The sequence below is a fragment of the Aethalodelphis obliquidens genome, unplaced genomic scaffold (genome assembly GCF_003676395.1).
Source record: "Aethalodelphis obliquidens isolate GAN/ISIS:26980383/991018 unplaced genomic scaffold, ASM367639v1 scaffold57, whole genome shotgun sequence".
Classification (NCBI taxonomy): domain Eukaryota; kingdom Metazoa; phylum Chordata; class Mammalia; order Artiodactyla; family Delphinidae; genus Aethalodelphis; species Aethalodelphis obliquidens.
This window is the reverse complement of record NW_020838001.1, coordinates 433,842-455,397: the sequence shown is the minus strand read 5'-3', so window position 1 is coordinate 455,397 and position 21,556 is coordinate 433,842. Positions and strand designations below refer to the sequence as shown.

Sequence of the window (21,556 nt, the reverse complement as noted above, 5' to 3'; positions counted from 1 at the left end):
GTTCCAGAGAGTATGGAGCAGGGAGGGACCGTGCAGGCCTGGAAGCGAGGGTGCGCCGCCCTGCCGGCCTGTTCAGCTGCAGGGACCCTTGAGGAGGGCGGGAGGATGGGCAGAGGGCGCCACAGAGGGAGGGCCTGCCTGGAAGGGACAGGGCCTCCAGGGCAGGGCCGGGGCACCACAGCTGGGGCTCGGGACTCCCTGGAGACCCAGCAGTACTGGTGGGTCACCGCCCGGGGGGCAGAGGCCTGGGACGCTCGCTGCCCCGGCCGGAAGTGATGGAAGGAGGGGGGCAGAGCCCAGGCTTGCAGGATGCCACACTAGAATGTTCCTTCTTCTCCGTGACCCCGGCTGCTCTTCCAGCCCCATCCCCGCCTCACAGTTGGGACGGAGCCCCCAGGGTGGAGTGCAGAGCCAGCCGTGGGCAGGCAGCAGAGCCCAAGCCGGGGAGGGGGGCTGCAGCAGGCTCCCCCAGGGCTACAGCTGCACCCGTGCCTGCCACCTCCTCCCCGCCGCCCACCCGTGTCTGGCACTCGGACACAGGGCAGCCACACCGCTGTCTGCAACTCCTGGCCATCCCTTGAGATGTGAGGGCCGCTCTGGGGCCACAGTGCAGGGGTTTGCAGGGGAAGCCATGGCCCCAGAGTGGCCTCACCAGGAGGTGTGGCCTCCACTCCGGGATCAGGTCCAGTGTGTGTGGTTCCGCCCTTGCAGGCGGACATTTGGTGAATCGCGAGGCCAGGTGTTTTGCCGTCTGCACGAGGAAAGTGGTTCTCGAAGCTCCTCTCGCCCTTGGAACTTACTCCTCACAGGCTGCACTGTACCCGCAGGCCGTGCTTCTGGGCCCTCACGTGCAGGGCCATGGGGTGCCCGCTGCTCCTCCCGGCCATGCGCCCACATCCCCTGGGCCTGGCAGGAGTTTGCTGAGAAAAGGCTGCTGATCCGGGCTTCCAAGGCCTTTCCTGTTTGTAGGAAGATTTGGTGGGTGAGGCTCCTGCCCATGGGTGCTGGTGGTGCCGGTCTTCTCTGTTTTCACGGACACCGGGTAGAAGTCGTGGCCTCAGCCTCAGCCTCTAACCCAGCAGAAGGCGCCTGGGAGTGACGTGAAGACACGGGGCTGTGGAACACGCCATCCTCCTGAACGTGTCTTGGCCTTGTTTCTACCAGCCGAGTGTCAGAGTCAGAGTGTTCCCTTTCTGTGAGGAGCCTCTTGGGCTTTGGCCGGGATGCCTTGGACTTCGGGTTATTGTGGGGAGAGCCGGGGCTCTGTTCTCCAGGGCGACCTCACAGACTGTCCGGAGCAGGTGGCGTCTGTCTCTTGCTTTGTCTCCAGTGTTACATACTTTTTGTTGCTGTTGTGAAAGGGGTCTTTTTAACTCACTGGTGCTTGTGTGCAAGAAAAGTGTTGACTTTTATTTGTTGGTCTTGTGTGAAGCTATCTTACTAAGTTTTCAGTTCTAAAACTTTGTTGTTTGGTTTTCTGGATTTTCTAAGTAGATGGGCCTGTTGTTTGTAACGGCTAGTGTGTTGTATCTTCTGCCCCCATATTTATCTCTCTTGTGGTTTTTTCTTGGCTCGTTGCATTGGCTAAGAGTACAATTCTGCTTATTGTACTTAGGGATTAATTTCATCCTGTTACTTCTCCATGTAAACGGGGTTCCTTTCCCCTATCCCCTGACCCATCCCTAGGGGAGAGTGGAGAGGGCGGGCTGCTGACCTGGACTCGGTCCCCGTGACAGCCTTGGACTGGCTGCCGAGGAGGGGCCTGCAGGGCGGCTGTGTCTCTAGTGCGCGGGGCCCCTGAGGGGAGGGGACAGGCAGCTCCGGCTCCTTAGCCTGGGGTCCTGCCCCAGGGACGCTGTTGGCTTGGAAGCAGGGGCAGGTGGTGGCTGTGTCCTGAGTGTCCATCTGTCCTGTGTGGGAGGGACTCAGCAGGAGTGGCAGCCTCTAATGTGTCCTGCTGACTTTTTCCCTCATCTCTGCTGTTCAGATCGTGTTTGGCGTGGACCCTGCTGAAGGTGGCCCCAGTGCTGTGGTGGGGCCGGGGTGTCAGTCCTACAAGGTGGGTCTGCTTCCTGGATGGGGAGCTCCCAGGCCGCGGTCTCACAAGGTGGGGCTGCCTCCAGGATGGGGGCTCCCGAGTGGGGCCTAGGACACCTATCCATTCCACCTCTCCAGGTGCACATCCACCCTGATGCTGGTCACCGGAGGACGGCTCAGCGGTCAGATGCCTGGAACGCCACGGCAGCCAGAAAGCAAGGTACGGCACCTCAGGTGGCTGCGACATGCTCCCCCTGGGGCGGTGCCCCGTCCAGCTATGGGCTCCCGGCCGCCTGTCGGTCCAGCCTTCTCCAGGTGATTCCCCACCTGCCCTCTAAGAGTCAGAGCTGTCAAAGTGAGAGACCTCCGAGGGCCCGGCGGCCCGGGGCCTGCCTGGAGTTTCCACGGGGGTTGGCCCTCAGACCCCCGCTGGACAGAGAAGCCAGAGCGCCCCGAGACCGGGCTCCTGGCTCCCCAGTGTCCTCCATGGTCACTCCTGTCCTTGCTGGTGCAGGGCTGGCCCAGGACACTGTGGACTCAGAGCCGCGCTTCCATCCTCCCCACTGAGGGGCAGGTCCCATCCCAGAAGTTGGAAAGGCTTCTCTGGTCCCAGAAAGTGGTTTGCTCTTTTGTGGGAAGTGTCCCTGCTGACCTGTGACGTGGTCTTGACCCGAGAGTCACAGTTTGAGCATCCGCTTGTGCTATTCCATCTCCTGTTTCCGGAGCCACTGGGAGCGCATGGGAGGGCTGGCGTGTCTGCCTGCAGGCCGTGCTCTGGCATCCTCCCTGGCTGGGCAGGACGTGTGTAGGAGGTCACCCCTGGCTTCCTGCCTCCAGGGGCTGTGGGCCTCTGCCCCTCCCTCTTCTGCAGTCCCACCCGGAGTACAGGCACGGGGAGGCCGGCTCCTCACTGAGCCACAAGGACATCTAGGGCTGGGGTAGGCTGACCTCTCTGGAAGTGACTTCAGCGTCCCCCTCCCCCGGCGCCAGGATGCTGGTGGGCTTCTCTGGTCTGCTTCCTGCTCCTGGGACCCCGCGGGAGGGCGGGCAGGACCCCCGGGGAAGACTTGTGCACCTGGGCCCCAGGGCCCAGCACCGCCTTGGGGGACACACGATGGCTGCTGGGCAGGCGGCTTGGGCCTCACACACGTGCCCCCGCCCCCCGCAGGGAAGGTGCTGAGCTACTGGTGCTTCAGCCCTGGCCACAGCATGCGTGAGCTGGTCCACCAGGGCGTCCGTACCCTCATCCTCACCAGCGGCACACTGGCCCCCGTGTCCTCCTTCACCCAGGAGATGCAGATGTAAGTGCTGACCCTTGGCCCCCCCCGGGGGGGCTCCCGAAGCCAGCCCCCCGCCCTGGGCTGCCGGGGTGCTGGGGGTTCAGGATCTCACAGGGGCCACCCCCTGCCTCCCTCCAGCCCTTTCCCAGTCTGCCTGGAGAACCCACACGTCATCGACAAGCACCAGATCTGGGTGGGGATTGTCCCTAAAGGCCCCGACGGAGCCCAGCTGAGCTCCGCCTTTGACAAACGGTAGGGGGCCTGGCGGGTGAGGCGGGTGGCCGAGTGCCAGGCCCCTCATGGCAACAGCCCCCCGGTTCCTTGCAGGTTCTCTGACGAGTGCTTGTCGTCCCTGGGGAAGGCACTGGGTGAGTGCCCATGCTGTCCATTCCTGGGCCCCTGCCCCGTTGCGAGGTCGCCTGCCCCCGCTCCACTCCCTGTCCTGCCTGGTCTTCCTGGGGCTGGAGGGGTCCTCTGCTGCTGAGCTGGCCACGGTGCTTGCAGGCAACATCGCCCGTGTGGTTCCGCATGGGCTCCTGGTCTTCTTCCCTTCCTACCCCGTCATGGAGAAAAGCCTGGAGTTCTGGCGGGTGAGTCCCTCCTTGCAGTGTCTTCTGGGGGCGGGAGGGAGCCCCAAACAGCCAAGGGTCTGGCAGGGCTGGGCCGCGTGTCTTTGAGAAGGCGTGACGGGCATTCCCTCTCTGCCTCCTCCCGTAGGCCCGCGACTTTGCCAGGAAGCTGGAGGCCCTGAAGCCCCTGTTCGTGGAGCCGAGGACCAAAGGAGGCTTCCCTGAGGTCTGGGTCACTGGGGCTCCCTCCCCCTGGCAGCCCCAGGGTGTGTGTGGCCAAGATCCTGCTGGCCTTTTAGGAAGTTTGAGCTTGGGGACGATGGCAGCAGGTCTGCGCCCACCCCCCAGCCCCGGGGCCCCTGGGTGTTCTGGGCACGGCAGGCAGGCACTGGGTGCTGGCTCCGGGTCAGCCTGGGAGCCCATGCCACAAAGGTGCTGCTGCAGCCCTGCTGGCCTGCCTCCTGGCTCGGACGGTGCTTCGTCTTGCAGGGTGATTTCTGGGGTCTTGCTCAAGGAGGCGAGGGGCCAGGCCGGGCTGACCAGCCTCCCCTTCCAGGTGATGGAGGCTTTCTACACGAGAGTCGCCGCCCCCGGGTCCAGTGGGGCCACCTTCCTGGCTGTGTGCCGGGGGAAGGTGAGGCCTCTGAGGTCCAGGTCCCACACACCTGGCTCCTTATCCCCGCCTGGAACCTGTGCCTGAGGGGGGCCGCACCGTGGGCAGGAGAGGCTGGTCACCTCCCTCAGGCCCCATGTCCAGCAGACACAGGAGGGTGTGGCCCTGCTGGTCCTGTAGGGCTGGCCCTCAGGTCCTAGGCTGGGCATTGGGGCCCACGCATGGGCAGTGGGCAGGTGGGCCGGAGGAGGTGCTGAGAAAAAGAAGTTGGTTGTGGGATTCTGGGAGCGGTGGACCCCAGGTACAGCCTGGTTCGAAGTTGGAGGTCTCTCCCACCCTGCCCATCCTGGGGGCCGTGGGGCTGTGAGGGCCCAGGCATGGGTGGGCCCTTAGGGAAGGTCTTGGGCTTGAGTGGAGGCAGATGGGGGAAAAGAGTGCCCGCTGCCTCCCAGGCCAGCGAGGGGCTGGACTTCGCAGATGCGAATGGCCGTGGAGTGATCGTCACGGGCCTCCCATACCCGCCCCGCATGGACCCCCGGGTTGTCCTCAAGATGCAGTTCCTGGATGAGATGAAGGGCCAGAATGGGGCCCGGGACCAGGTGAGAGGCTGTGCGGCTGAGGGTGGGCAGGTGGTGCTCAAGCCCCCGTGGCTGAGGCAGCCCCCCGCCCTGGCCCTGCAGTTCCTCTCCGGGCACGACTGGTACCGGCAGCAGGCATCCAGGGCTGTGAACCAGGCCATTGGGCGGGTGATCCGGCATCGCCATGACTACGGGGCTGTCTTCCTCTGCGACCACAGGTGCAGGCCCGCCCTCCCCCCACCCCCTCCCCGCCGGTGCTCTCGGGCCAGAGCCCTTGCCCCCGGACACCGGCTCTTCCCTCTGGTGAGTCTGCCAGGGAGCTGGGCTCCGGGGCAGGCGGGGCTCCCGGGCTGACGGCCCCACCGCCCTGCAGGTTCAGCTCCGCGGACGCCAGAGCCCAGCTGCCCTCCTGGGTGCGTCCCCACGTCAAGGTGTACGACAGCTTCGGCCACGTCATCCGAGATGTGGCCCAGTTCTTCCGCATCGCTCAGAGAACCGTGAGTCTTAGCGCTAGCTGGCTGTACCCTCGTGTCCCGCCCAGGGGAAGGAGCAGGGCGGGACCTCCACAACCTCCTGTGAACATCTAGATGCCCATGCTGGCCCCCCGAGCTGCTGCTCCGAGTCTGGGCGAAGGAGAAGGCACTGCCTCGGTGGCCGTGTCACCCGGCCCCCTCCGCACCAGGAAGGCCACAAGTCTGGATGTGCACGTCCCTAGCCTGAGGCGCAGACACACGGGTGCGTGTGGCTGGGCGACACGGCCGGTTGGGGCCCCACAGGGTGGAGGGCGAGGCGCCTCTCGCAGGGTGGCACGCTGGGGCCGACGACTAGAGTGCCCAGCAGGCGGTGGTGGACTTCGTCACCCACGCGTGCTCCCGCAGGCTTGCTGGTCGCCGGGGACGCCGAGGGCAGCCTTTGTGTGGAGTACCAGCAGGAAGCCGTCCAGGCCCGGCGGAGGCCCGTGGGGCTGTTGGCCGCCCTGGAACACAGCGAGCAGCTGGCCGAGGGGCCTGGGGACGAGGCCCTGCCCGCGGAGGAGGAGGTGCGGGGGCCGGGCTCCCTGGGGGGGGACACGGATGGCTTGGCCCACCTGGGCTCAGGCACCACCGTGCTCACCCCTGCACACCTGCTGGTCGGGAGGGCAGGGGGGTTTCAGCAGATGCGTGGTGGTGCTGTGTGCATGCCCCGCCCCAGCACAGCCCCCAGCCCTCAGCTGGGCCCCCAACACACCCCCGTGCTGGACATGGTCCGCTCACTTCCCGCTCCTGCTGTGCCTGAGCCTGGCCCTTTCTGGGAGCCTGAGCTGCGGGCAGGACCTTCTGCCCTGGGGCCTTTGTCCAGAAGCCCATAATTCCCCAGCTGACCTGAAGCTCCCCACTTCCCGCCGGGCGTCAGTGCCCGCCCCCTGCTGTCCCGCCCTCTAGGCCCAGGGCGCAGCTGCCCCACTCGTGTTTCTCGTCCCTTCCCGCCGGTGCCCTTCAGTTACTGCCACGCTGCTGCCCGCGACCTGCTCTCACACTTGGTTCCGTGCAAGGGGCCGAGGGTACTTCTCCCGCCCTGCCGCCCAGGGCAGTGTCAGGGCTTCAGGGCCCTGAGGGCCTGTGGGACACACCTGTGTCGCCCTCAGGCCCCCCGCCACTCCGCCCCGTGGGGCCCTCGTGAGAAGAGGCCAGCGGAGGAGCAGCGTGGCAGGCGGAGGAAGGTCAGGCTGGTCGGCGGCCCGGTATGTGGACGACCTGCAGACGGCGGAAGTTTGGTGGGTGCCTCAGCCGGTGTGGCTCAGGGTGGTGTGAGGTGTGAGCGGGCCAAACCTGCCCAATGGCCTGACTCAGCTGTCCCCGCTGGGGGACAGGTTCTGCAGGCGCTCTGCAGGTGTGCCGGCTGGAGCCGGGGCCCAGGGGAGGGGGCAGCCGGGCCTGAGGGTGGGTGCAGGGGTGGAGGGAGGGCAGCAGACCCAGGGCCCACACCAACCCCACCACCGGTGTTTGGCTGGATTCACTTCCTCACAGACGAGCTGCTTGTTCTGTGGATCCCGCTGTCACCCTCCACCCGCCAGGCTCATGCTGTGCCAGGGCCTGGCCTGCTCTGATCCCGTCCCTCTTCTGCTTTGATATTTTACTGTGAGAACATCTCACCTCCACTCAGCTCTCAGAACCAGCACGGGGTTCCCATGAGCCCTTTGCTGCAGTGCCACCGCCTGCCTCACGTCTACTCCCCCTTACTGGGGTCCCTGGGCAGTGCGCCCCCCTCAGGGCAGACCCTCCACACTTTGGAGTCCTGCACACCTGGCAGATTTGGGCCTTTCGTTTTGTGTTGCTTTTTGGTGGGGTGGTCGGGTCCACGCAGGCCCGTGGGCTCCATCCACAGAAGGTGCTGTCTTCCCAGCTGGGCAGGAGCCAGGCCTGGCCCTTTGGCAGGTCTGGTGTGGGGCCTGCAGCCGGGCTGGCTCCCCTGGCCCAGGTCAGGCTGGGCTGTTGGCACGAACTTGGCTGGTGAGGTGCCTGCGTGTGAGGCACGTGGCGTTCCCAGCCTCGGATGAAAGCAGTTAAGAGCAGCTGAGTTACATCCTAGAAGCTCCGGAAAGCCCCAAATGCCAGTGCCTCTGTCCGCCACCCTTGGCTTCTGGGAAGAACCAGGTGGTGCCCGGGGGACTGACACTGAGGAAGTGGCCTAGGTGCCAGGGGCCTGGGCCTCTGAGGGCCGAGCTGGGGGGCAGCCTGGGAGCCTGGAGGGTCCTTTTCGAGGGTCCGGGATCAGGGCTGGGGTGTGCAGCACAAATAGGGCACGGGGCTGTTTGAAGTCCTGGCGTGTTGAGAAGTGTCCCCTGCCGTGGGCACCGGGACCTCAGCAGAGGAGGCACCGCCAGCCTGCACTCTGCCTCTGCGGTGCTCAGCGGGCCTGGCCATCTAAGCTGAAGCTAGCCGGGGGGTCCCCTGCCAGCTGGGCCAGGCCAGCTAAGCATCCTCCCCAGCAGCCCCCAACGGCAGCTCGCTGCCCCCCGCAGATGGGGAGCGTTGGCGCCTCCTGACGGGCACCGGCTGTGTGTCGCAGGAGGGGCCAGAAGCCGGCGCGGACACAGGCAGGGCCAAGCTGTTCATGGCAGCCGTGAAGCAGGCGCTGAGCCAGGCCAGCTTTGACACCTTTACCCGGGCCCTGCGGGAGTACAAGAGCACCGATGACCTCGCGGCCCTGGCCGCTCACCTTGGCCCCCTCTTTGCCGAGGACCCCAAGAAGCACAGCCTGCTCCGAGGTGCCTTGGCCAGTAGAGGCTGCCCACTTGAGGGTCCCAGCCTGGGGGCCACCAGGGTCCCCGGTTGACCTGCAGAGGTGTCGGTGGGGACCCCGTGTGGTGGCTGCAGGCCCAGACCCCGCCCCTCCCCACAGGCTTCTATCAGTTCGTGCGGCCCCACCACAAGCAGCAGTTTGAGGAGGTCTGCTGCCAACTGACGGGCCGAGGCTGCAGCTCCCGGCCCGAGCATGGCCTTCCCTGGAGGCAGGGAGCACGACCGGCCCTGGACCCCAGCGGTGAGGCGGGCCCTGCCTGGGTGGGACCCTCAAACTCAGACCCTGAGGGTGGGTGGCACCTGGCCCTTGGAGTGGGTCTTCATGTGGCCCAGCCTCCCTGTTCCTGAGGCTGACAGATCCGTGCGGGGGGCCCCACTTTGGGGAGGTGTGGGCCCCCAGAACACACATGGCCCGGGCCTCCGAGGAGGACCTGCGCCTGGGGAGTCGTGTATGCACAGGGGTCCTGGAGCCCCGTCCACCCCCGTCTCTACCTGGAGTGGGCCCTGCACGTCTAGAGCCTGGGAGTTGCTGTCCCCATTTATTAAGGAAGAGCCCATCTCTGGATGAGACTTCCCCAAGGACAGGAATCACGGGGCCCCTGGGGTTGGAGATTCCTGCCTAAGTCACCCTTCTGCTCCCTTCTGGATTGGGGTGTCCTTGTGCCTGCCCCCCACTTTCCTGCCCCCCGTTTAAGGCAGGGGAGGAGGCCTGCCTGCTCCCTCCTGTCGGGGGCCTCCAGCGGTTGTCTGAGGAGAGTTTGAGGCCCGGTCTCCCCTTGGACAGACCCGTCCCCTCCCTGGTCATGCTCTGGACCCTCAGGGACCAGCTGGGCGCCTCCTTGTCTCCGTGTTTCTTCAGGAAGGAGGGAGCCTGACCCCAAGCTGACCGTGTCCCAGGGTGCAGCCAGGCAGCTGGACCCCTGCGAACACCTGAACCAGGGCCGGCCCCACCTGGCCTCCGGGCTGCTCCCTGCAGGTACCTGGTCTCTGAAGAGGCTTTGGACCAGAGCCAGGAGCAGAGGGAAGACCCTGGCGGGGAGGAGTCTCCTGGGAGCCGCTGTGGTTCTGTGCCCCCAGAGCAGGGGAGGCCAATGTGATTTGCTGGGAAGCTGGTGGACTGAGATGTGTTACCTTCCCACCAGGAGACCCCAGCCGCCGGCCTCCTGAGGGGTCCGGAGCCCCCGGAGCAAAGAAGCACCCGCCCGCTGTGAGTGCCTACCTGGCCGATGCCCACCGGGCCCTGGGGGCCACAGGCTACAGCCAGCTCCTGGCGGCGCTGACCACTTACAAGCAGGATGACGACTTCGAGAAGGTGGTGGCTGTGGTGGCCTCACTCACCACCGCCAAGCCTGAGGACCTGACCCTGCTGCAGAGCAAGTGGCCCGCGTGGGGGGCGGGTGGGGGCGGGCAGTGGGGTGGGCGGCAGGGCCACGCCTGAGCGATGCTCCGCGCTCCCAGCAGGGTTCGGCATGTTCGTGCGCCCTCACCACAAGCAGCGCTTCCGGCAGACGTGTGTGGACCTGGGCACCCAGGCTCCAGGACCCTGGGAGGGGAGCCCTGCTGCGCCTTCTGACCTCGTCTGTGAGGCTCGCGGGACAGGTAGGGCCGCCTGCCTGGTGCTCCTGCCGCCCTGTTGCCACAGCCCCCCTCAGCCCTGGCAGGGTGGGCAGGTGGGCAGCAGGGAAGTGCCAGGCACCCCTCGGACTCGCTCCCTCCTGTTTCCAGGCCCCTCACTGCCAGAGAAACCCCCCGGGAAGACCCAGAGCAAGAGCTTCTCCTTCCTTACACAGAGGCCGGCTCGGGCGGCGGGGGCTCCCAGCCGGCCCCCCAGTGCCCCCTGCGGGCAGGCACAGTCCGAGTGGGGTAGGTCTCGTGGGAGGGGCTGCAGGGACCATTGGGAGTGGGGGCCCAGCCCGAGCAGGCCTGTGGCGCTCACGTCAGCCCCCTTGCAGTGGGCTTGGTGTGTCCTGGCTGCAGGGCGGAGGACGTGGTCCCCTTCCAGTGTCCCTCCTGCGACTTCCACTGCTGCCGGGCCTGTTGGCGACAGCACCTCCAGGTCGGCAGCCAGACCCTGTGGACCCGGCCCTGTCCCCTGTGGACGTGGCCTGCTGGGCGTTGCCCCACATGGTGGGCTGAGGGGCTGGGGTGGGCAGTGGGGTCTGGGAAGGTGTGTCCAGCGCCTTCTCTCCACAGGTCTCTAGGACGTGCCCGGCCTGCCATGCTGCCACCAGAAAGCAGAGCCTCACGCAGGTCTTCTGGCCGGAGCCCCAGTGAACGTTGAGACCCTCTGGGCGCTGCAGGGTCTGCGGAGGCTGAGGCCGCCCCTGCCTGGGGCGCAGCCTGGACACTTGCTTGTCGGCTGTGGGTGGGCCAGGCCTGATACCAGAAACCCCTTGGCCGAGAGCGCACCTGACGGGGAGGCCAGTCCAGTGTCCGTGGGGAGCCCCCTGAGACGGCTGCAGGATCTGGGCCCCCTGTGAGAGGCCCCGAGGCCACCTTGGGGTCTGGGGTGGGTCCACTGGAAGGTGCTTCCCCAGAACTTCCCTGACCGCCAGCCTGTGGGTGGAGCCCAAGCAGGAAGGAGGGGAGCCCTGCACCTTCTGTCCCGGGGACCTTCCAGGGACCTGCTTGTTCCTCAGGGGCCAGGGTTCTAATAAAGCTGCCGGCACTGCTGGGAAGCGGTCTGTGTGGCCCGGCCTCGGTGGTGGGGTGGGGGAGCCTGGAAGGAAGAAGGCGCCTGGGCAGCCTCCCTCGCACCTGGTTTGTTCAGAGCAGGGGCCGCTACCCCCTCCACCCGCCGGTTGCCAGGCCTGGTAACGGGGTCAGGAGCTGCTCGTGGTGCTGGTGGCCTGCACGGGACCGCCCTGGCACTGGGCTCTGCGGAGGGAGAGGTCAAAGCCTGGGCCCCCAGGTGGCCGACCGCTCCCCTCAGGCGGGGCGGGGCTCCGCGGGGGCGTGGCCAAGCCAGCCCTTATAGGACGCGGCCCCGGAGGCCGCTGCCACTCCAGCGAGACCATGAGGCCCCTGCTGTGGCCGCTACCGGCCCTGCTGCTGGCGCTTGCGGCGCGGGGGACGGCGGCGGGCGCGCCGACCTACCCGAGGCGGGACGCGGAGACGGGGGAGTGGCTGGCGTGCGACAAGTGCCCCCCGGGCACCTTCGTGCAGCGACCTTGCGGCCGGGACAACCCCACGACGTGCGGCGCGTGCCCGCCGCGCCACTACACGCAGTTCTGGAACTACCTGGAGCGCTGCCGATACTGCAACGTCATCTGCGGGGAGCGCGAGGAGGAGGCGCGGCCGTGCGGGGCCACCCACAACCGCGCCTGCCGCTGTCGGCCCGGCTTCTTCGCGCACGCCGGCTTCTGCCTGGAGCACGAGCCCTGCCCGCCCGGCGCAGGCGTGGTCGCCCCCGGTGGGTGCAGGGCGGGGCCGCGGCGCCGGGCCCTCCGCCGAACGGAGCCAACTCGGCTCTCCTGACGCCGGCCTCCGCGTTCGTCCTCAGGCACCTCCAGCCAGAACACGCAGTGCCAACCGTGCTCCCCGGGCACCTTCTCCGCCAGCAGCTCGAGCTCGGAGCGGTGCCAGCCCCACCGCAACTGCACGGCCCTGGGCCTGGCCGTCAACGTGCCGGGCTCCCCGTTCCACGATGCCCTGTGCACCAAATGCACGGGCTTCCCGCTCGGCTCGCTGGAGCCGGGGGCACCGGGTGAGCGGGATGGGGGGCGCGGAGGCCTCGGTGGGCTCCTGGGAAGGGCTTCCGGAAGTGCGGTGGGGACAGCCTAGGGGATGCCGTTGGCTGAGGGCGTCAGCGCTGGCGGGTGATGCCGTTTCCCGCCGACCTTGGGAAGCAGGCTCCGAGGGCTTAAATGGCTTGCGGGAGGGAACGGCAGCGAACGTGGCGGGTCCCCTTCACGTCGCATCCCACCCCCGGCATCGGCCCACGAGCCCCGCCTCCTTGCCGGCCGAGTTTCCCGCGGTCGCCCCGGCTCCTCCAGCACGGCTCCCGCCTCATCCACTCGTTAGTGCGCGGGGATCCCTCGGTCCTGTCCCTCCGCAACGCGGAGGGACGCTCCCGGCGCGGTGGCAGCTAGTCGGGTACGCCCTCGCCCCTCTCTCCCGCAGGGACCGAGGAGTGCCAGCGCGCCGTGGTCGACTTCGTAGCTTTCCAGGACATCTCTCCCAGGAGGCTCCAGCGGCTGCAGCAGGCGCTTGCGGGCCCCAGGGCGCGGAGTCCGCCGCCGCCGCCGCAAAGGGAGGACCGCGCGGCGCTGCGGCGGAGGCTGTGGCTGCAGCTCACGGAGCTCCGAGAGGCGCGGCCCGGGACGCTGGGGGCGCGGCTGCTGCGGGCGCTGCGCGCGGCCAGGTTGTGCGGGCTGGAGCGCAGCGTCCGCGAGCGTTTCCTCCGCACGCGCTGAGCACTCTCCCCGTTATTTATTCGCTCCCGGCCCGAGCCCCCCGCATGGGCGGCCCGCAAGTCGCACCTAAGGAGGCTTTGGACCCGGCTCCTGTGGCGTTAAATTTATTTTTCATAAAGCCGATTGGCAAACGAGTGTGGTGTCTGGCCAGCGCGCAGTGGGCACATCTCGCAGGGGACACACCTGGGCAGGCTGCCCGGGCGCGGCCTGCTGCCTTCCCCCCCTCCCCACCCCGACTGGGACGGACCCTCGATGGGGGAAGGGTTGTGGGAGACGGGGACAGCGGGTGGCAGCCGTCCCCAGGCCTCACTGCGTGATCCTCCCCACCCCAGTTGTGCTCTCAGTGGTTAGGATGGTGTGGAGGGAGGGTTGCCCAGTCCCTGGGCTCTCACCGTGGAACAGAAGCCAGCCCGGAGTGGTCAACACGCCAGCCCGTGTGTCCTGGGGCACCAGGAGAAGTGTCCCCCTCGTTACCCCTCCTTTGGGCTCCACCCTCAAAGCAGCAGGGGATTTCCCAGCAAGGGACCGGCCAAGACCTCCCGGTAGGACAGCGTGTCTCACTCGCTTTCTGGGAAATGTCGGTTTTCCCTTCTGGGGCAGGTTTGGATGACGGCTTGACTCACCAGTCCAGGGGAACTCCCAGTCCTGGCCTGGCAGCCCCCTGCCAGCCCCGGAACCCCCTGCCTGACCCCCAGGAAGGGCCCCAGGGGAGGCAGAGTCACAGCCCCCCACTCCCCCATGACTCACATCACCTGCAGCTGGTCCCCAGCCCCAGCCCTGACTCATCCCTTTCCCAGCATCTCCTCCTGGGCCCCATCGGGGAGAGCAGCTGGGACTGTGACCCTCAGACACGAAGCCACCAGGCCTCTGGAGGAACAGTGGACACGAGCCACTCCAACTGTCTTTATTTCACCCACAGCTAGGCTCATGGGGGGTTGGCAGCTCCTGCAGGGGCCGTGTGGGAGGGTCCTGAGGACCAGTCTTGCCTGGAGGGCCTCTGCTCCTGGACACAGGCCTGGAAAGGGCTTTCTAGATGGCTCACCCCAGCCCTGAGGGGGACCCCGCCCTTCACCGCCAGCTGGAAGCGCAGGCCCAGCACACCACCAGCCCACCCCAGAAGTGGTAACTGTGGTCATCCTAGGTGGGTGGCAGGCAGGCTTGCGGGGGGTGGGGGGTGGGGTGATGCCCACTCCCAGCACAACCGCCTAGCTTTACCGTCCTTGCTGGGGATCAAAACAAGGTGGCTGGGCCAGTGGAGGGGGCACACAGCCTCCCAGGCAGGTCTCCCCTGCCCTGTCCTGAGGCTGCATCAGGACAGGGACGGAGGCAAGCCCAGGTCTTCCTGAAGCTGACACCAGCCCCCCAGTCCGCCTCCAGGATCAGAGGGGACAGAGGCTGAGGACAGCCATGGCCCCCCGGCCCCCTCCGTGGGCACGATGTAGCCCTGGGCACTGTGAAAGGCCCCACACCTCTGGAAAAACCCAGTTCCAAGCAGCTGCCCCACAAGGCCCCACGAGGGTCCAGGCCGGCAGGCCTGCTGGAGCAGCAGCTCCAAAGGGAGTGGTGGCCTGCCAAGGCCTCACCCCGGGACCCCAAAACTGGGCCTTGGGGGCGGGGCCCAGGCCCGATGTGAGGGTCTGGTGGGGTCCCTGCCACCCCAGCTCCCCTCGGCAGAAGAAGCCTCCGGATGCCTACGCTTTTCTGGATACAAAGAAAAGTTTGTCTTAGAAGAAAAACAAAGCAAGTAGAACCACCACAAGGCAAAGCCAACCCAGCCCCCGGGGGGATCAGCAGCGGAATCAGCAGGAGCTCTTCAGGACAAGCGGCAGGCGCCCTGGGCCGGCTGCGCCTATGTGATGTCCCGCTGCCGCGGCGGCCGGTGCACGTTCCGCACGACGCACTTCACCATCCACTCGATGCCCTCGCGCACCCCCTTACTGTGGAGACAGTGGGTGTGAGGCGGGGCCAGCCGTGGCCCCCGGCGCCCAGGGCAAGCCCCACTCACCCCGTGAGGGCCGAGCAGGCCTGGGTCAGGCAGTCGCGCCTGCCGATCTTGGAGGCGCAGTCGCTGAACACAGTCTTGATGTCGGGGATGGAGAGGCAAGTCTGGGGGAGGCGAGGCTGCGAGGATCAGGCTCAGGCCCGGCCCCAGGGCAGCTCCTAGAGCTGCAGGGGGCACCCCGGGGCTACTCCGTCCAGGAGGGGTCCTGCCTGGCGAGCCACCTCAGGGGAGCAGGTGTCAGGGAAGGTCTACAGGGAAGCAGTGCTCAGGGCCCCCTCCACGCGGATGGCTCTGCACCACCAGTGGTCAGTGGTCCCAGGGGATGAGGCCAGCACAGCTGCTGTGCTCAAGGGCAGCAGACAGGTCGGGGTCAGGGCTGACTCCCACCCTGGTCCCTCTGCATCTTCTTTCCAGAGCTTTCTTTCACCTGGGTCTGCCCAGCAGGAGGCTCCCACTGGCAGCACTGCGGCCAGAAGCCTGGCGGGGGGGATCTGCCCCCAGGGCAGCCATGCCCTGGTGTCTGAGGAAGGCAGCAGCCCTCCCCTGGGAGAGGCGCCCTGTCCCCCGGGAGTGGGGCCCACTGGGCCCAGGGGCTCACCTCAATGTCCTGCTTGTTGGCCAGCACCAGGATGGGGACACCGTCCAGCGCCTCGCTTGTGACCATCTTCTCTGGGGCGAGCAGAGAGGAGGCAGTGAGCGCCCTTTGTCCGCCTCTGCCCAGAGGTCCCCAGGCCCTCACGGACCCCCTAGAGGCGTGGACGCACTCAGCGGGGCCCTCCTGACCTGGCGCCCTCCCCCTCCCCCACCCAGCCCAGCTCTGGAGGCAGCCTGGCCAGCCGCACACACCGAATGCTCGCTTGGACTCGGACAGCCGCTCCTCATCTGTGGAGTCGATGACGTAGATGACGCCGTGGCACTCCGCGTAGTACTGGGCGGGAGCAGAACGGGGTGCTGAGCCGCGGGCACCCGGCCACCTTGAGGCAGCCCCCAGCTGGAAGACCCTTCTGGGGTGCTTCCTGGGGGTGGGGAGGGAGGGCAGAGTGGAGAGGCGCCCCAGACCCCCCGGGCCGGGGTGGCCACCTCCCTCACCCACTTGCCGGGTGCTGTGCTCCGAACACCGCTTCAGCCTCCGCTCTTAGGACCCACCCACACCTGCTGGCCTGACGGCAGCCGGAGGAGGAAGGCTGGGGCTTGGGGTCTCAGCAGGCCTGGGGGTGGGGGCAGCGGCGGCTTGCCGTCGGGAAGCCACGGAAAGCCCGCCGAGGGGCGAGTCCGGAACATTCACAGCAGCTCTGCCCCCTGCGCGGGACAGAACCAACACCTGAGCCAGCGCCAGCGAGCTCGGAGCTCTGCAGGCTGGACCGGGGCCGGGAGGGTGGCTGGCCCTGGGTTCCCTCCCAGCAGCGGCCACACAGGAGCCACCCCGACACTTAAAACCACCAGAGCCCGGGGTATGGGGAGAGCTATGGGGGGTGAACGGCAGCACCCCTGGGAAAGGACAGACACACGAAACGGGCCTGGCAAGTCAGCTTTTTGTTCCACTCAGAAAAGAGTACAGAAATGCCCACACTGGCGGAGCGGGTGACGCCCCCACGCACACTCCAGCTCCTGCCCAGCGTGATCCCAAGAACCGGGAACACGCACATGTCCCACAGGGCATGACGCCAACTTGTCCCCGCCCCCCCAGTACAAGTCAAGCCTTTGTACCTGCACTCGCTACAGAGAAGGAAGCCTGACACGGGTGGCCTCTGGGTCTGCAGACCACATGTCCTACACCTGGGGCCTCTCTGGCCAGCCTGCTGGGTGACGCAGGGCCAGGAGCTGCGGCCCAACCGTGGAGGCCTCCGAGGCAGGAGGGGACAGCGTGGGGTTTGCAGTGAGTCAGTGAGGGAATCACTGCTCTGCCCCTGGGGCCCCCGTGGTGGCAGGGGACTTCAACCCATGTGCAACCGGGCCCCGGCAGACGGGCCCAGGTCCACCGCCACGCCCTCGGGCATCGCGTGACGGCCAGGCAGCAGCGGCAGGGATAGGGGCGGCACCCCTGGGGCTTAGCGTGAGCCCAACCTGGAGGGCAAGGGGCTGCCCTGAGCCCGCGGCAACCGCCGTGCCCAGACCCTGATGGTGGTGTCACCTGTGGCCTCGCGCTGGAGGGCTCTCGGCTGTGGCCTGGAGGGACAGAGGCCAGAAGTCACCCCTGTGGCAGGGCGCCAGGGGGTCTGCTTGGTCCACAGACCTGGCCTGAGGCTGGCATGCGCACAGACCCGTGGGCAGCAGTGTGCGGCACGAGCGGAGGTGTGGGTGGACGGACAGTAGTGGACACGCGAGTGAAGACCCGCCGGACCGTGCCGGATGGCACGGGGGTGGGGGGCAGGCCCCACGACAGCGGCTCAGATCCAGAGCGGGAGCAGAAGCCCCATTTTCCACCCCTCCTGGTGACTCAGAGCTGGGGTTAGGGGTGTGGTCACCTCCATGCTACCTGCTCACAGGGGCCAGCAGGGTGCCCACCCTGGCAGGAGCACCTGACGCCGTAGGCAGGCGGCAGGGCACCCACTCCACCTGAGTCACAGAGCACGCGAGCAGCCCAGGGTCCCTCCGAGACGGCAGGCTCAGCGATCGGGGCTCAGCCCCTCGTGGTGAGGCAACGAGGCCACGCCACCAACAGACGTGGAAGCTGGTGGGGGGATGAGGGGGCACGACCAACCCAGTTTCCCCTCAGGAGAAGCCAGTCCCCAACCAGAGGCGTGTGTGTGCAGGTGCACCTGTCACCGGCCGTGGCCTGGCTGCCGTGACAAGCAGTGCACCCAGTGCAGATCCCCTTGTTGGCTCCTGCAAGACCCATTCTGACCCATAAAGAGCCATCTGACCATGTCACAGCCGCCCAGGGCAGCCCACTGTGGTGACCTGCCACAGGGATGGAGTCCCAGCCAGCTTGGCCCGACATGGGGCAGCATCTGAGATGACCCCACCCCTGCCCAGGCCTGCATCCCCCCCCATACACTTGCACCCCAACCTCTGCCGCAGCATCTGCCCCCGAGACCCTTGTCTATGACAGAATATCAGGACCTGTCTCACACTCCCCGCGTGAGTCTAGAGTTTGCACAGACAGCCCCTAGCTTGGGTCTGCCTTGGTCCAACTTAAATGGCCACAGGAGGTCTGTCAGTGACCTTCTGGCCGCAGGATGGAACCTGTCCTCTTGGCTGGAGGTCAGGACGAGGAAGACACTTTGGGAGGAAAAAGGAAAAAGTGACCAGGTACGTGCTGCTGGGGTCAAACCAGAAATCAAGACCAGGGCATGCGAGCCACCGGCAAGTGCTGGGATGGGCACATTTGCCCCCAGAATCAGGGTGAGCTTGTCTGAGCTTGTCAGAGTGCCCCTGGCACTAGGCTGTACCAAAGCCGCCACGTCAATCCATTGGGAGGGGGCTGAGGGAAGAGGCTTGTCCTGCCCTGTTCTCTGCTGGACCCCGGTGCCTGGCACAGGCTGAGCTGAACACCGACTCCAGTCTCGAGGTCTCAGAAACGCTTCAAACCTACCTCGAAAGAGGACACACGTGCTGTGGGCCGTGGAGGACACCCTCCCCTGATGGGGAAGGGGCCACCATGGAGGACAGGCCCTAAGCTAGGACTGAGGGAGGACCCAGTAGGGGAGACTCAGGCCCCGGTGCTGCACCTGAGCACCAAACAGGCGTTGCGTCTCCCCCAGGTCTGCTCCTCGACCATTCTTCATCTCGTCCCATTCTGATCAGCAACAAAATCTCTAAGCCAAAAGGAACCGAGTTTGTCTCTGCTCTTGGGGGGAGTGACTTGGGAACTGGGATGGAGGCGAGCCTCAGGAACCAAGTGGGTGACGGAAGCCGCCAACAGGAAGAAAAGAAGGGGAGTCCCAGGCCTTCTGAGGAAAGGCAGGAAGAGACCACGGTGCCAACTAGAGAGATGGCACGACAGGCAGGCCAGGGAGTCGATGTGGCATCCGCCCACCTTACCTTGTCCCACAGAGACTGCAGCTCCTCCTGCCCCCCTAAGTCCCAGAACATGAGGCGGGCCTTTCCAAAGTCCACAGTGCCGACTGGGAAGAAAAGGAGACAGGTGAGGCTGTGGCCTTGGTCCCTGACACACGGGCTCCCAGCCCTCTCGGGAGGACCAGGCGGTGCCCGCGCTCCGCGATGCTGGGGCCAGTGGGAGCCGGAGCAGTGGCCTCACCCTCGGCCTCCGTACACTGCAGCATCCTCAGGGTTCTGCCCCCCAAACCCACAGCCGTAAAGGACCTCCTTACTGTTTAGGCCCACAGTGGTAGTGATTTTGGACAGACTCATCCCCTTGTAGTTCTTGTTGAACCGGGTCTTTGACTGCTCCAAGAAGGTCTAAAGGGAGAGACAGAAAGAGGGGTGACGTGAGAACTGGGAGACTTCTCATGGCTGCTTCACAAATACCCCTACTTGGGCCTATTCCTCTAAACTGAAACAAAACAAAACAACGTTTTGCTTTTAAAGCAGCTAGCGGTAACTGTCCCATGGTCTTAAGCGGAGTTCGGATCCTGTATGGGTACCGAACATGCAGCTAAAAGCATAAAACCAACAGGACCATGGGGCAGCGGGGGAGTAGGGGTGTTGACACGGGACCGCACGTACCGTCTTCCCGGCGTTGTCCAGACCCAAGATCAGAATGCAGTACTCATCCTTCTGGAACATGTACTTGTACAGGCCTGACAGCAGCGTGTACATCCTGCCCTGGGAACCCGAGATCGGTCACGGGCGAACCGGCCCGCACCACGCCTCCCCAGCGCCCCTCAACGGGCAGAGGGTCTGTCTGCCCGCTTGACCGCTCAGAGCTGGAGCCCTGAGCTGGGCTCCTCCTGACCCGCCTCCCCTCAGCCCGGCACTGCCGCCGCCGCCTTCGCCTCCGCAACTGCTCCCGCCTTGGCCCGGAGCTCCCGGCGCCCTCGCTCCCACTCCCGGCCCGGCCAGGGCGCTCCGCTCGCAGGCAAAAGGCGGCCCGTCCCGCCCCGCTTCACCCCGAGCGCGGCCCTCGCTCCCCAGCCCGGGCTCCCCTCGGGCTTCGCTCCGCTCGGGTCTCCCCGCGAGCCGCCCGCCTCGCACCCGGCCCGCCGCGGGCGCCTCTCAGAGGCGGGGCGCATGGGTGCGGGTGGAGGGCGGCGGGGACAGACTGCGGACCGGCCGCCGGGCCCGGGCCCAGCTCCGCTCGCCCTACTCGACTTACTTGCGCCCGCCCGGCCGGGCCGCGGAGCCGGGGAGCCGAAGAGCCGGCGGAACCGCAGCGCGCCTGGCCCTCTGACCCCACGCTGACCCCGCGCTGACCCCGCGTGGCGCCCGACGGGACGCCGGCTGGCCACCCGGGGAGGGGCGGAGCCGTCCCGGCGGCCCCCGCGCCAGGCACTTCCGGCGGCGGCGGCGGCGCTCGGGCGGAAGTGCCTGTCGGTTGCGGGGGCGGAAGCGGGCGTGGGGCGTCTTTGGCCGGTGAGGCCGGGAGGCCGTCTGTGGCGGCGGCCGGGAGACTGCGCAGAGGAGGGCCGGAGGCGAGGGGGTCTGGGCGACTGGGCCTGGGCCCTTGGTGGCAGGCCGAGCGGGGGCGGGCGGCGCGGGGCCCGGGGGGTGGGCCCGGCCGGGGGCATCGGGCTGGGACGCAGATACCCCGGAGGAACTTGACGGCAGCTCCCGGGAAGGGAGCGGAGGCCGTGGGGCCAGCGGCCAAGGGCTGGCTCTGGCTCTTATTCTCGGAGGTGGAAACTTCTCTCGGCCCAAACGGGAGGCAGGGCGGTTGACGGTTCCGCAGGCTGTCCGCCGAGGGCGGCGGTTGGCCAGCGCTCAGTACTAGCCTCGCGGGGACGGCCGGTCCCGGGTTCATCCGGCTTCTCTTCCTCGCATCTCTGGCTCCCACGCCTCCCCTCTGAGGACCCAGGAACCCGGCCCCTCCCGGCAGGATGGACGAGGAGAGCCTGCAGACCGCCCTCCGGACCTACGACGCGCAGCTGCAGCAGGTGGAGCTGGCTCTGGGCACTGGCCTGGATCCCTCGGAGCTGGCAGATCTGCGCCAGCTGCAGGGGGACCTGAAGGAGCTGATCGAGCTCACTGAGGCCAGCCTGGTGTCCGTCAGGAAGAGCAAGCTGCTGGCGGCGCTGGATGGAGAGCGCCCAGCCCAGGAGGATGCTGAGTACTTGGCTTTCCAGGAGGCCATTGCTGAGGCAGTGGAGGTGCCAGTAGCCCCCGAGGCAGAATTGGAGACTGTTCCTATGAGAGAGACCGGGCCAGGACCCACGGAGCCTGGGCGGGAGGAGGACGATGGGGAGGACGAGGACGGGGCAGAGCTGAGTGGGAGGAAGGTGAACGCCCCCTACTACAGTACCTGGGGCACCCTGGAGTATCACAACGCCATGATCGTGGGCACCGAGGAGATGGATGATGGCTCTCCGGGCGTGCGCGTACTCTATCTCTACCCCACTCACAAGTCCCTGAAGCCTTGCCCGTTCTTCCTGGAGGGGAAGTGCCGTTTCCAGGAAAGCTGCAGGTAAGGCCTGGGTTCCCGGGGCCCCTGGGGTCGTGGGGGGGGGGGGTGGATTGCACACAGGATCAGGGGCTAGGTGGGCCCTCTGGGCTTTGAAGTTTTGTGCTTCTTTGCCCAGCAGAGTGCTGACAAGAAGAGACCGTGGGGGACAGGGGATTCTTCTAGCAGTGTCCTTGTTTAGGTGTTTAGTTGGATTTTTCTTGGGTAGATGAAGAAGTATGGAAGGGCTGATGTTGAAAAGAATGGACTCCCCCCCCCCCC

General features: G+C 66.8%; 4 protein-coding genes across 20 annotated transcripts in view; 3 read left to right on the top strand and 1 right to left on the bottom strand.

The window, feature by feature from the left end:
* Positions 1-11,030, top strand: part of RTEL1 (regulator of telomere elongation helicase 1) — a 28,535-nt gene extending 17,505 nt beyond the window's left edge. For 6 of the 15 annotated variants that reach the window (XM_027086715.1, XM_027086716.1, XM_027086721.1 and 3 more), the window contains 22 exons: positions 1,988-2,059; positions 2,176-2,257; positions 3,206-3,338; positions 3,456-3,569; positions 3,645-3,685; positions 3,822-3,907; positions 4,035-4,112; positions 4,443-4,520; positions 4,952-5,098; positions 5,159-5,295; positions 5,451-5,574; positions 5,665-5,812; positions 5,956-6,116; positions 6,702-6,830; positions 8,126-8,324; positions 8,459-8,599; positions 9,218-9,334; positions 9,501-9,731; positions 9,820-9,957; positions 10,084-10,221; positions 10,311-10,414; positions 10,552-11,030. In XM_027086715.1, the coding sequence (XP_026942516.1) occupies positions 1,988-2,059; positions 2,176-2,257; positions 3,206-3,338; positions 3,456-3,569; positions 3,645-3,685; positions 3,822-3,907; positions 4,035-4,112; positions 4,443-4,520; positions 4,952-5,098; positions 5,159-5,295; positions 5,451-5,574; positions 5,665-5,812; positions 5,956-6,116; positions 6,702-6,830; positions 8,126-8,324; positions 8,459-8,599; positions 9,218-9,334; positions 9,501-9,731; positions 9,820-9,957; positions 10,084-10,221; positions 10,311-10,414; positions 10,552-10,632 (2,679 nt within the window). In that variant the 3' untranslated portion in view covers positions 10,633-11,030. The remainder of the gene's footprint in view (positions 1-1,987; positions 2,060-2,175; positions 2,258-3,205; positions 3,339-3,455; positions 3,570-3,644; positions 3,686-3,821; positions 3,908-4,034; positions 4,113-4,442; positions 4,521-4,951; positions 5,099-5,158; positions 5,296-5,450; positions 5,575-5,664; positions 5,813-5,955; positions 6,117-6,701; positions 6,831-8,125; positions 8,325-8,458; positions 8,600-9,217; positions 9,335-9,500; positions 9,732-9,819; positions 9,958-10,083; positions 10,222-10,310; positions 10,415-10,551) is intronic. The other 9 variants (XM_027086719.1, XM_027086724.1, XM_027086720.1 and 6 more) reach the window with 8 other exon arrangements.
* Positions 11,031-11,152: 122 nt separating this feature from the next.
* Positions 11,153-12,907, top strand: TNFRSF6B (TNF receptor superfamily member 6b). Its single transcript, XM_027086745.1, has 3 exons — positions 11,153-11,770; positions 11,861-12,064; positions 12,481-12,907. The coding sequence occupies exons 1-3, from the start codon at positions 11,374-11,376 to the stop codon at positions 12,771-12,773; spliced, it is 894 nt and encodes a 297-aa protein (XP_026942546.1). The 5' UTR covers positions 11,153-11,373; the 3' UTR covers positions 12,774-12,907.
* A 69-nt stretch (positions 12,908-12,976) lies between these two features.
* ARFRP1 (ARF related protein 1) lies at positions 12,977-20,101 on the bottom strand. 3 transcript variants are annotated; one of them, XM_027086749.1, is made up of 8 exons: positions 19,994-20,101; positions 19,405-19,503; positions 19,050-19,137; positions 18,760-18,842; positions 15,622-15,703; positions 15,374-15,444; positions 14,779-14,879; positions 12,977-14,710 (listed from the first exon to the last, which is right to left on the bottom strand). In XM_027086749.1, the coding sequence occupies exons 2-8, from the start codon at positions 19,495-19,497 to the stop codon at positions 14,623-14,625; spliced, it is 606 nt and encodes a 201-aa protein (XP_026942550.1). In that variant the 5' UTR covers positions 19,498-19,503; positions 19,994-20,101; the 3' UTR covers positions 12,977-14,622. The 3 variants fall into 3 exon arrangements, 2 of the variants coding, with proteins under 2 accessions (XP_026942550.1, XP_026942551.1); XR_003428636.1 differs by having other exon boundaries at positions 14,693-14,710; positions 15,374-15,439; XM_027086750.1 differs by lacking the exon at positions 14,779-14,879 and having other exon boundaries at positions 14,599-14,710; positions 15,374-15,439.
* A 125-nt stretch (positions 20,102-20,226) lies between these two features.
* ZGPAT (zinc finger CCCH-type and G-patch domain containing) overlaps positions 20,227-21,556 on the top strand; it is a 12,169-nt gene continuing 10,839 nt past the window's right edge. The window contains exon 1 of the mRNA XM_027086739.1: positions 20,227-21,298. Within this exon, the coding sequence (XP_026942540.1) occupies positions 20,715-21,298 (584 nt within the window). The 5' untranslated portion in view covers positions 20,227-20,714. The remainder of the gene's footprint in view (positions 21,299-21,556) is intronic.

Excerpts from the sequence above, each read along its gene's own strand:
- TNFRSF6B (XM_027086745.1), top strand. The coding sequence starts at position 11,374 with ATGAGGCCCCTGCTGTGGCCGCTACCGGCCCTGCTGCTGGCGCTTGCG. Across the intron at positions 11,771-11,860 it reads CGCAGGCGTGGTCGCCCCCG|GCACCTCCAGCCAGAACACG; the intron begins GTGGGTGCAGGG and ends GTTCGTCCTCAG. Across the intron at positions 12,065-12,480 it reads GCTGGAGCCGGGGGCACCGG|GGACCGAGGAGTGCCAGCGC; the intron begins GTGAGCGGGATG and ends TCTCTCCCGCAG.
- ARFRP1 (XM_027086749.1), bottom strand. The coding sequence starts at position 19,497 with ATGTACACGCTGCTGTCAGGCCTGTACAAGTACATGTTCCAGAAGGAT. Across the intron at positions 19,138-19,404 it reads TGGACAACGCCGGGAAGACG|ACCTTCTTGGAGCAGTCAAA; the intron begins GTACGTGCGGTC and ends CTCTCCCTTTAG. Across the intron at positions 15,704-18,759 it reads TGCAGTCTCTGTGGGACAAG|TACTACGCGGAGTGCCACGG; the intron begins GTAAGGTGGGCG and ends GCTCCCGCCCAG.